Here is a 13445-nt window from a genome sequence, read left to right as displayed (position 1 = left end):
ACTTCAACAAAAAGACAAAACAAAGACAAATACTAAGTTATTTTAGAACTGTTTAGCAGTATTGACAGCAACCGAATGAATTTACTAAGCAATCCAAGTGAAATGGTTAATCTAAGTGAAATTACGAGTAAATCAAGTTAAATGAAAAATCTTAAACTTACCTCATTGCGAAGAGTATGAACCTCATTCTGCAACGATGCTACCATCTCACGTAGAGCCGCTACCTCACCACGTAAAGTAGATACCTCCTCACGCCATTCACCATTGTCATCGCGTAAAGTACTGACCTCCTCACGCAAGGCATTGACCTCATCACGTAACTCCCCTAACTCATCCCGTGGAGGTGGAGAACAGGGAGATAAATGTCGTGGCATCTTTGTCGGTCGCCTATCATGAGGTGATGGTGGAGAAGAGGCTCGATGATGTGACAGAATAGGTGATGGCTCTCGTTGTAGAGGTGTATAGTGTGGTCGATCAGGTGATGGCTCTGGGTGAGGTGATGGCTCTCGAAGTGGAGGCTACTCATCATCCGTGCCATCAAAAAAACGCTTACTAGCTTGCCACCAATCAGTGGCAAGCTCAGCCTCCGTAGGTGTCAGCCTCTATAATGGAGTGTTGGCCTCCTAACAATATAAAAGCTCAAATAAAGTTAAACGTGTACTAGTAATAACTTGTTTATATATGGTAGTATTTGTGTTAACTTACATCATTTATTGTCGTATACCGTAGTAACTCTTCCCAAATCAACAGCCGTCGTTTCCTCTTCCAGGAAATAGCCCTAGGAATATCATTTGAAGTTTTGAATGCATATGTCTGCATGTCAGGAAAAGCCTCAAATATCCAAATCTACAAACAATATAATACACAAACATTAGTAATTGTTAAAATAATTAATTATAATTTTGGAAACATTATATAAAAATTCTAACCTTAAAGGCCCAAATAAAACCTGACAAAGTGTATTTGGAACCATCGCCACGCAAACTTTTACGGTCATCAAAGGTAGACGACAACTTATTCCATGTAGCTTTCCATAGATACGAACCCCACGGAAATAAGTTCCATGCATTTAGGTCCTCTACCAATAATATTAGGTCCTTAGGAATAGGTTGTCTGCCCTCTCTGCCTAAAAAGCCGGCATGCAAAAGTACTAAAAGGTATACTCAGACAACATCGACGTCATCCATCCGAGTAAAACCATCTTTCTTATTAAATAATCTCGTCAAGTCATCGACGTGTAAATTCGGCTTCTCCATTGACAGCTCAGGAAAAACCCAGGATAACCATGATGGGCGGGTAATATGACTAGTGTATCGACCTACATCATCGTGTCCGAAGCGTAGACCAGTGATTAAGCAAAACTCCTCCCGCCCAAAACACGTATACGCCGGTGGAAAATGAAATCATATCTCTTCATTACCACGTTCTATACTTTCGGGTAGATCACGTGTCATGGTCTGAAGCCACAAATGGGTCAACATAGCATCTTCACCCGGATGTTGTACTTTTAGCCATGGCCTGAAGCAAGTATCCTCAAACAATTGTCTTTGTACAGGTGAAAGCTTCGACGCAATTGTAGTGACTAGACTTATTTTATTCCTTAAGGTCAATTAAGCCGAAAAAAAGTTCTACAAAAATAATAAACATACCAAGTTAGATATACCAAAAACTACATTGTGAAGATATACCAAAAACAATAATAAACATAAAGCGTAGTAGTTTATTCTTCAAACTTAATTTTGCAACACTGTGAATTTCGTATTTGTCATTGTTTTTTGGTTGAAGTAATGCAATTCATTCAAGTTTCAATTTGCAGAAGAAGAATAGTTTCTGAAACTTAAAATCGCAACACAAAAATGAAAATCGCAACACGAAAATGATTATCGCAACGCGAATTTGACTATCGCAACGCGAAATGACTATCGCAACGAGATAATCGCAACGCGAATTTTGTCGTTGCGATTTTCATTTCGCGTTGCGATTCTCGGTTTCAAACGGTCATTGTCTAAAATTGAAACTTGAATGAATTGCATTACTTCAACCAAAAGACAAAACAAAGACAAATACTAACTTCACAGGGTTAAAGACTAAACAGTAGCAGTATTGGCAACAATCTATTATTGAAATTACCAGTAAACTTATCATTAATTTTAATATGAAAAACCTAATAATAATGCAAAAATTTCAAAATAAAAATAATTAAAAAAACTAACCCTCGGTGGTTGATTTGGTTGATTTTCCATTTCTGATCGTGAATGATTGTGAGGGTGGCTCTGAGAGATGGAGATAGACGGATTTCGCCGGAGATGGGGACTGATTTCGCCGGAAATGGGGACGGATTTCATCGGAGATGGGGACGGATGTCGCCGTAGAGAATGAGAGATGGAGATGGGACTGAGTTGTGATTTAGGGTTTTAGGTTAAGAGTTGCGATTACGGGTAAATATTCGTGTTTAGAATTTGAAAATAAAATAAGCCTTGCGATACTAATGGCGCTTTGAAAATCGTATTGCGATTTTATATTATCGCAACGTGATAGTCAGAATCTCGTTGCGATAGTCAGAATCGCGTTGCGATCACGTATTATCGCGTTGCGATAGTCAGAATCGCGTTGCGATTAACTGTTATCGCGTTGCGATTTATATATTCGCATTGTGATTTACATATTCGCATTGCGATTATCTAAAATCGCAATGCGGATTTCGAAAATCGCAATGCGATGGTCAAAATCGCGTTGCGAATCTGGAAACTGAATTGCGATAATGGAGATCGCATTGCGATTTTGTTGGTCATTTTGGCAAATCGTAAAAAAATTAGTTAAAATAGTATATTATAATGAATTTTCGGCCACTGAGGTTATTTTCTCTTGATAATATACTAATTAATAGCATTTTGAGTCTTTATCAATTTAAATTTAATGGAATTAAACTTTTGCTTCCTAAATTTTTAAAATACATAATAAGTTTTTATTATTTTACAATTAAGTAAAATACTCGTCCCAATATTTAATCTTGGGTAAAGAGAGAGATCATCAAATTGTACAATGAGTATGTTTCATGTACTCCAATTGGTACTTATTTATTTTGTCTTGAGCTGAGGAAATTACTTCTCATTCCAATATAAAAGGTCGGCAAAAGCTATAACATCACGGCGAATCATCCAGAAATAAACATAGAAACACAGAGAAAAAAACAATTTGATGTAAGAATCAAGGCCCCCTTTATTTATTAAGAGGAGTTGATTTAAGTAATAAGTAATGACAATTTAGAAAAATCTTATAAGTCGGGTTAATGTAAAAATAATAAATTTTTATAAAAAGTAATGTATATATATTTTTAATTTAAAAATATAATAACAATTATATATATATATATATATATGAATTAAATATAGAAAAAGTATATTAATTGGACAAATATGATTTTTTTAAATAATCCATATATATTTTTTATTTAGGGTAAACTAATTATTTGGTCACCCGCCGCTTAACATTATATTTTTTAGAATCATAATTAATCTTACGATTTGGTTCTATTTAAATATCTACTGTTAAAAAAAATTAAGAATGATGTTAATATGACATTTTTTAAATTATTTTTCAATCATGACCTGGTATTATCTTATGATGATAAGTTCACATCACCGCTAATCTTTTAAAAAAGAGTGACCAAAACATAACCAAGATATAACATTAAGTATGATTTAAAATAAATAATAATTGAGTGGCTAAAACAGAAACTAAATAATAAATGAGTGACTGAATAAATAATTTACCCTTTTTGGAATATAGGGACCATGACCTAGGTAGGCATAGGCCTAGATACGTCTCTGGTTAAAAGCAATTTGATATCGCTTAAATAATTTCTCGAGTTCGAGTCTTTGTGTATACAAAAAATCTCTACTAAAAGATTCACTCATCAAAACTAGGTGTACGATACGGATTAATCCGAATTAATCCAAACTTTGAAACCGAGAGAAAGAAAAAAAAAAAGGAAGACACCTTTATCTGAAACCTGCCATGATTGCAATTTACTAAAGTTGGCAAATTGCAATCTCCCATATGTAGTAGTGGCCAGTGGATTGAGATTCCAATGACCACACACATGCTTGTTTTTCTTCATCATTGCCATTGCTTACTTACCCTTAATTTTTGAGAAAAGACTTTTTTATTCTTGCTTGAGGGATGTGAATGCTTTTGCTTTCTTCCTTTGATCTTTCATCGTGTCAAGCTTTGAATGTTATGTCCTCAACTCTTTAATTTCTTTATCTACAAGAATGACCCATTTCCCCCCCCTTTTTTTAGGGTACACTCATTTTCACACTTGGAAAATGTTTATATGGTAACTTTGCTTTCTTTCCTCTTTGTTTGTCGTTTTGCTTTATTAGTAATTAGGTTAAACGTGTTTCTTAATCGTTTGTATAATTACAAATTAATATTTATTCAAAAAAATTAGTTTATGATAATACATACATCCTATAAATATAGATGAATATATAATTATTTAAACTCAAATTTTACAAAGAAAATAATATTTCATTTATCATTGAAGTCACTCTCAATAGTTTAAACTAGGTTATATATAGGTGCTTTGCTAATATGTTCATTCCTTCTGTCATGTTGTTTTTGTTATTGAAAGATGGAAACTAAGAGAGATTGATGTCGGAAAGACAAGATGGCCACGGTGCCATGCATGCGTTTCTTTTCAACTAGTGAATTATGGGTTGGGTGATTTACGATGAGTAATGGTGGTTCGGTGCCATGCATGCGTTTCTTTTCAACTACTGAATTATGGTGGGTTGGGTGATTTACGATGAGTAATGGTGGTTCCGCATGTGTCTAGTTGCAGATCTATAAATATTTTTGAAGGTGGGCGTATATAGGCAGCAACATAAAGTTTTGAATAAGTGGGTATAATTAAAATTTTAGAGTGAGCACAAATAATATTTTAAGGTAAACAATTTTAATAAAATAAGGAACTAACTAAATAAAATTCGATTTTCAGTGCCTATCCTCAAATATATGTGGCTCTGCCACTGGATGTGACTCTTGTCTACGTGTGATAAACTCATAACTAGAAAACTTCTCATATTAAATTTGGATCTCACACTTAACGGATGGATTGAAGGGGCGTTGAGAGTGCGGTAGTACCTCTTAAAATTTTTAAATTTTCTTATATTTTAGATTTATTTATTTATTTATTTTTGTTGATTATTTAATTTCGTACCCCAAAATTTTATGATTCTATACTCTAAAACATTTAATATAATTTTAAAATGTGCACTTTTAATATCAATTTTTACGTCCATTTTCATTCACACCCTTTAGAAATTATTATCGGGAAAAAAATCTCCGCAAAGAAAAATTTATTAATTAAAACCTAAATTAAGAGTCTTATTAAAAATACCTCAATACCTATATGAAAAAAAAAAGTACTCTGAAACTGGGAAGAGAAACAGCAACAAAACATTCGATGTTTCAATAACAACAAACACTACACGACTACCAATTCACTCCTTATCCAGAATAAAGACATTCATCAATCTGCAATAGGATACCAGAATCTCCAAAGGGACACCTGCACTTCAGATGAAGATTGCGAAGCTCCAACAAATACCCAAACTACAGATCACACCCAATCTTCATAACACCAAACAGCAACACATGAATTGAGTACACCAAAACAGCCGAAAATCACCACCATCATATACAATCAGCTAACTCGGAAAAGTATAATGTCTCACACCCTTAAAACTGACAGGAGAATACCATGACGGTAATCTTGGGATAAATTAACGAATTCTCGCCCACTAATTTTAAAGTAATCCCCCAAGGTGGCAGCTCCTGCTTCGCCAACTTCGATTTCCTCCTATGAACAGCGTACACATTCTTCTAAAGCAGCTCCTGCTTCGCCAACTTCGATTTCCTCCTATGAACAGCGTACACATTCTTCTAAAGCAGCTCCTGCTTCGCCAACTTCGATTTCCTCCTATGAACAGCGTACACATTCTTGCTCGGTTTACTTGATTTTGAATGATATTGCACAACTAAATCATACGAGTGATTAAAATTTACCGATTGTAATTACTTTGTTACCAACTCATGCACTAACACACTCCTACCAAACATATTGTAAAAAGTAATATATATATATATTAAGATTTTTTTTATAAAGAGATTATCTCACAGTTAGGAGAATGAGCAGTTTAGATGGCATTATAGTGAAGACTGGTAATTTTAACTGAGCTATTTCAAGTATGGTATTCACAATATTAACCTCATTTGCTTCGAATTCGGATTCTTATTTCGCCCACCATTGGCAACATACGGCACGAATTATCGAAGAATCTATCCATTCTTTGCCACAATATTTTCATTGCACAACTAAAGGACAGTAATGTATAAACTTAATTTGGATATATACTTTTCAAGATTTAGGTACATGTACAGTTACAGTGAATGTATGTGTTTTACTCTCTGGATCGCTTCCTTCACCCTGTCGGATGGTTCTTCATATAAATACGCAGGGTTATCAAACTCGGCTGCCAAACTTGGCTCGCCAAGAAATGCTCTGAATGAGTCCGCCACAGAATACGAAAGTGACTTGAGGTTGTATCCTCCTTCAAGGAAAAATACGCATCGACCACCGCATAAATCTTTGGCAAGCTGTTTGATGTTAGATGCAAGCATGTAGTAAGTTGATGTTGTGAGCTGTAGGTTGGCTAGTGGATCCAATACATGACCATCGTACCTGCACAGACATCAATCCGAACTCATGCTGAAGATATAATCTTCTTCAAAGTATAATAACAGAATAAGATTTTCGATTTACATTCAAATCCGATTCGATTTCCATTACACTCTTGATTCATTATCTAACCAGAGAGAGTAGAGTGTTGAAATTTAACATTCAGGGACAAGGAGGGATTACCCAGCAGAGACAAGGAATATATCTGGCTTGAACCTTTGAGCACAGGGCACGATGACTTCATCGAAAACAGTTCTCATTGCAGTATCACCTGAGCCTCCAGGTAGAGGTAGATTAAGTGTTGCTCCTTCACCAGCTCCTTTACCTATCTGATCGATTTTTCCGGTGCCAGGGTAGCTTCCTGCCTGTGTCAACATTATTGAAAGTCGTAACAACTGCTTGGCATTGTCTATACTTATAGCATTTGGAAATTTACAGAAGTTTTAAATGAAGAGTTAAAAAATGTTGACAATGTACCAGACAAGAAGTTATGTACCTGATGGGTTGAAAGAAAAAATATATCTGGATCTTCAAAGAAAGCATCATTTGTTCCATTACCATGGTGAACATCAAAATCAATAATAAAAACTCGCTTCAATCCATGTACACGCTGAGCATAACGAGCTGCAATAGCCACATTGCCAAAAACACAGAAACCCATGGGACCTTCTGGAATAGCATGATGTCCTGGAGGTCTTATCAAAGCAAAAGCAGTAGGTGGATCTAGTTGGTTCTTTGATGCTGCAACCTGAATATGATATAATATGTTTGGTTCTTTGATTCCGACCAATAGAAGTTAAAAAAAATCCATCTAGATTTTAGGAGTTGGTCCTAAGTGTATGTAAGTCGGATGAAGCTAAACAATGGCCTAGAGCCATCAATAGAAGCATATCATGTTAAGCAATCTGGAATTTCCTACAAACATCATATCTAACATCGGCTACGTTACAGTTGTGGCAAAATTAAGAGGACAAATAAAAAGAAAGAAAAGTTTCAAAACTCGTGTGCCAGAATGACAGTGTCAACAACTTGCAAGCTAATCTTAGGCCTCAAGAAACCTCATCAATCACCGCATGGTTTCATACAAAGCAGTCTGATCTATAGGCCAAAGCATTTTGCAGTCTGATCTTAGGCCTATACGATCAGTCCTGCTCTCTCTCTTTCTGCTTATTCAAGACAGATTCTACCCACTCTCTCCCTTAGTTTATTCCTTGAGCCCCCTTTTGAGGCAGAAATTCTACGCCCAAGAAGTTACTCTTGCATATATGGCTCACCTATTTGAGGAAGAAAGCCATATTACAAGATGCCTTTTGAGGCTCACCATTCATCTTGATGCACTTAAGCTACTTTTAGTTCTCAATCTTACAAATATGTTTGATCGCTTAAAAGCAGATACCGGAGAATAGAACTTAACCTTCTAGAAACGTAAAGATTGAAAGTCAAGAGGGGAAGGGCTAACAAGAAAATTAAAAGATATAACCACTTAAGCGACTAATGTTCTAAGTTGAGACATCACCACTGAATCAACTAAGGCAAGTCCTGCTCCAGCTGCAACTAGTGACTCATGGAATGTCTGCATCACAAAAGAGGAGGATGAAAGTCATATGAAGACACATATTTAAGACCCTGAAGCTATCTCAGCAACTGCATGTCTTCAGCCAATTACTTGTTCAATTTTTTATTAAGGATGCTAAGAAAACATCAGAATATTTTAAGAACTTTAGCACCAGTTCCTTTGAATTGGGAAAAATAGCAGATTTTGTAGTTTTAAAAAGGGAATATGAGCAAGATACTAATCAAATTATAAATAAATAAATCCATACAAAGTTATCATCAATAACCTTAATAATTACATAAATTTAGGGATATCTTATTTTTCTCTTTGCTTATTAATTGAAGATGCATTGTTTTATGGGATGTGTAGAATGTGAAATACAGCTAATATTTTTCTCTTGTAATGTTTGTAATGAATCTGTTGCGAATAATTGCAGAGTTTGCATACAGGAAATATGTCTTCTTTTTTAATAAAAGGAAATATGTCATGACTAATCTTGAATCTAAAAGTTTTAATCGTCAAAAGGAAAAACCATACTGAATGATGTATTCATATATTATTTTTGTTAGTATCCCTTTTAATGCGTGTACAATTCCACAAGCTAAGGAAGAAAAGCAAGAGCATCTAACACAATATACTTACTGTGGAAGTAGCATATGTTGGTCCAGAACCATCAATTACAATAAGACCCTGCTCAGAAGCCTGGTCCATAGCCTATAGCATAAAGCATGCAGCCAATGAAGTTTCAGTTCTCAAATAATATATGGAACAGAAAATGTAGCATGTGACTAGGAAGCCACCTTTTCAAGGCCAAATACATAGGCCTTCGCGTGAACACTGGCAACATCATCAACTGAAGCAAGATGGAAATTTTGAAGTTCAAGGACGTCCGAGCCACGAAACTGACATATACAAGAAAAAATGATACAAAAAGGAAATTTTCAAAATATTATCATTATATAACTGTATTAGAGCTTTCTACCATCAATCGAATTCAGTTCAATTTTCTTCAAACTACACATCTCTATTATTCATACTTTTTTTAATAAAAAAGGTGCTCCCTCTCTCTTCCATTCCATCCACAGTTCATTCAGGATTATTTTCTCTTTCTTTCAAAGAAGCTGAGATGTGAGCATCCCTTGCTTCAGCCATTGGGGAAATGAACTACATTTAATTCATAGGAATTTTACCTTCTATATCCAATTAAAATATGGGGAAAAAACCAAACAATCAAATAAACCATAGACTACCAATGGAATTTTTTTATTTTTTTTAAAGGATTACCAATGGAAATTAAACTTTGTTGATAGGGACAGTTCTAATCTCCTTGTAAATTCTTATTTTAAAGAATAAATTTTAATCAAACAACAAAAAGAAAATAGGTAAAAAAATGCCATCCTAGTCTCAAATGAAATGTCTTATAATAGACTTTGCTTTAAGGAAAACACAAAAAATGTTTTTCTTATTAGCAAACTATACTTTCCTTTCGAACCCAGTCTTTATTACGTATTGCCATGAACATTCAAACATGTAGAACGACATCATGCTTTTTCATGGGCACAGAAGTCAAAGACTGGCAGTCCTAGATGCAAGTTGCGGAGATTGAGATAATAGATAATTGTTCAAGCGTGAAACAGGCATCAACAAGGAACATGAACAACTCAAGACAGATGACACATAAATAACCAGGGACAGAAAATAATTCATTTCAGTACCTTTGAGGTAAGCTCCATCTGCTCAAGAGCTGTCACAATTGCTGGAACTCTAGCACTGGATTCCGGATGTGCCTCCTATACCAGTAAGAAAACCATAATAAAAGGAATACACAAACATTCGAAACTGTGTTTTATTTAATAGATTAGAAATATGGGAATCAAATTAATCATTATGTTGCACTTTCAATGAAAGAAAAGCAACACAATTAGAAACGGAAGCTTTTCATAACTGAGAAGAAGAGATTGACTGGAAAATATGAATTCCATATAAAACCAGTTTTCTAATATTCCGAGTTAATCAACATGAAAGATCATATGCTTTGAACAGGTACACAGATAAGAGTTCCCCTCCAATTTATAAATTTTAGCCCTGTCCCTAAAATGGATGCCTAAACGATGTTTCTATAAAATAAAAAATTGGGAAAATGAAAAACTTATATAAAATTGGAGATATGCATCAGAAGGACTCCAGTATAGTTACAACAACGCAAACCAAAACAGAATTTTGAAGATGAACTTGATTTATCTCTCTAATTATCAAAAAAGGCTGAAGTCCAAGCATGAAATACATAGAAACTCATGTCAACTAAACTAGGTTTTATCTACCAAAAGAGAACGAAGCCAAGATCAAGTTACCCCTAAATATAAAATACCTAGAGAACCAAAAATCACACTACAAACTCTTTACAAAAGAAATTTATAAGCACTAAACTTGTTCATAAGTATGAAGTCGATAACTACAATAACTATACCTTGTTATGACCCAGGGCAGGAGCCGCAGCATAAATCACTTTCGCATCACTCAGCTGTTTTAAGGATGGTAAAGCATCGTTCTTCTCGGTGCTATAAGAACAAGAAACCGAAGATTTGGTACTTTTTGAGACACATTTCCTCCTTGATACCGAATACCTATAGAATCTATGCCCCGAAAGCATAGTGCTCGCACTAAATCTACATTGATTCTTCCATTGCTGAACTCGGCTTCGAACCAAAAACACCATAGTTCCTACAACAATTGGAATTGAAGAAAGCTTAACTGTAACTTGTTTCAATGAAAAGGCCGTAATACTAGTGATACCCAAAGTTCCCAACTGACCATGTGTATACGAATCTATGGGTCTTGTGAGAAAATTAAAGCTAAGCAATGTTCCAAGTTAGTAGGAAGAAGAAAGAGAGATGTGGGTACCTGCAAAAGAGGGTGGGCGGAAGATTTGAAGCTCCATTAGATGACTGAGCGGTACAGCTTCAACTGTGATGCATATCTAGTATCTTCATGGCTGATATTTCAAATATCGATCGGATATTTTTGCGAAGAAAGGTGGGCGGAGATTGAAGGATATTTTTGGAGGGAAATTTGCATCCACAAGTATTTATGTTCAAAGAGAATGGATAAGAAATTAGAAAAGGAGGTTTGGTAAAACAAAATGTTTAGGCAAAATTAGGCTACACGTCAAACGGGTAAAAAAATTGGCTCATTTGGCCATCTCTAATATTATAAGATAAATTAGTAACTTTCACATAACAAATTTATTTAAATAATATTTCTTATTCAAATTCATCACGTCAAAGAGATAAATTTTAAATAAATATTTTTTTAGAATCTTATCTCACGGAGTGATAAGTTTTAATAAAAATATATTTTATTAAAATTCATTGTGTCTACGTGATGAGTTTCAAGTTACTATAACAATTGTCAAATTCTTAAAATAAAATCTATAGTGTCGTATTGGGCTAAATAATTATCTCACCTACAATATTAGGCTAATTTTGTCAAATGTTTATCCGTATTGAGTTTTAAATACATATACATCTTAATTAATTTAATATTCATATTTTATTTAAGGTGAATAAAATTTAATTTGGTTTAAAAAATATTTTCCTAAATTTTAATTATTTAAATTAATAACAAAATTAAAAATTAAAAAAAATAATTAAACTATTAAATTTTAAATCCTCAATTCTCCAACTTTAATTTTTTTTTGTTTGATTAATCCGGAATAATTATATAGTAGTATTTGTTTAAATGACCTTCAATTATATAACAATAAACAAACACTGACCGAACCGATATGTATCGAAGGATTTCAATTGTTTTTAAAATTTTTGTTGCCATATAAATTATATATATATATATAATATAAAAGAAAAAATTAACATCCTTTTTTGTCACCTCTTTAAAAAAGAAATTGACTCTATCTTTTAAAATATATTTAAAGAAAAAATAAAATTCAATTTTGTCACTTAAAACTATTCTTTATATAATTTCTAAATTTGAAACTCCAATTTTTTTTTTTAATAATACAATGAAAGTATCTTAATGTCATGACAACACAACAAAGGATATAAGCACTCAATCTTAGTACCAGAGATTTCTAGAGTCTCGGTACCAAAACGGAGAAAGAAAGATTGCAGTCTTGTTTAACTGCTAAACAGATTTTAGTACTACATATGATGGCTAAAAAGAACGTTTCTCTTTATTTTTGGTTTTTTTTTTTGTATGATTATCGATATACAATTAATTGATTGATTGATTCGGATCTGGTATTACAAAGATAAGGATAATCATTTCGATCCAGTTTATTCTATTTCACAATCGTTAGGATTCAAATTCCTAACATCAAATTACTTACTACTTGAACTAACTCGTTGATCTTTCTCACCATGTACTAAATTTTCTATATCGGGCTGTGTATCCATGAACTTGGGGATTGTCTCTAGAAAGACGGATTAATATACGGCTAATATACGACGTTACCGGATATATTAAAAGATATTTGATAAATTCGGTTTAGCATTACCGGAAATATCGAGTAATAATAATGTAATAGGTGAAAATCATGAAGAAATATTAAAAAAATTGGCAATCGACAAAATTAGTTTGTCGGTTTGTGTCGATACTTTATAAAAATATATTGATCCATAACAATATAACATGTAAAAAAATGACAAAATCGGTCTATAAATGACAAAACAGATAAAGCGCTACCGGATATATTGAAAGTATCGATACTTTATAAAAATATATTGATCTATGACAATATAACAGGTAAAAAAATGACAAAATCGGTGTATAAATGAAAAAACAGGTAAAGCGCTACCGGATATATTGAAAGTGTCGATACTTTATAAAAATGTATCGATCCATAACAATATAACAGGTAAAAAAAATGACAAAACCGATCTATAAATGACAAAACAGGTAAAACGCTACCGGATATATTGAAAGTATCGATACTTTATAAAAATATATCGATCCATAACAATATAACATGTAAAAAAAATGACAAAACCGGTCTCAAAATAAAAAAACCGGTAAAGAGCTACCGGATATGTTGAAAGTGTCGATACTTTATTATAAGTATCGACACTTTTGGAATTTAAAAGAAAAGAAGTTATAGCGCCAATAAAGTGTCGATACTTTATAAAAATG

The 13445-nt window shown here is 33.5% G+C and overlaps 1 protein-coding gene across 1 annotated transcript; it reads right to left on the bottom strand.

The window, feature by feature from the left end:
* Positions 1 to 6408: 6408 nt before the first annotated feature.
* LOC120202516 (histone deacetylase 14) lies at positions 6409 to 11336 on the bottom strand. The gene is made up of 9 exons (XM_039202936.1): positions 11202 to 11336; positions 10768 to 11021; positions 10016 to 10090; positions 9101 to 9202; positions 8943 to 9014; positions 8262 to 8318; positions 7242 to 7493; positions 6929 to 7110; positions 6409 to 6748 (listed from the first exon to the last, which is right to left on the bottom strand). The coding sequence occupies exons 1-9, from the start codon at positions 11236 to 11238 to the stop codon at positions 6448 to 6450; spliced, it is 1332 nt and encodes a 443-aa protein (XP_039058867.1). The 5' UTR covers positions 11239 to 11336; the 3' UTR covers positions 6409 to 6447.
* Between the last annotated feature and the right edge of the window lie 2109 nt (positions 11337 to 13445).

This window comes from Hibiscus syriacus, unplaced genomic scaffold (assembly GCF_006381635.1).
Source record: "Hibiscus syriacus cultivar Baekdansim isolate YM2019G1 unplaced genomic scaffold, ASM638163v2 tig00008843_pilon, whole genome shotgun sequence".
NCBI classification, from domain to species: Eukaryota; Viridiplantae; Streptophyta; class Magnoliopsida; order Malvales; family Malvaceae; genus Hibiscus; species Hibiscus syriacus.
The sequence above is the reverse complement of the archived record's forward strand: the minus strand, read 5'-3'. Positions and strand labels throughout refer to the sequence as shown.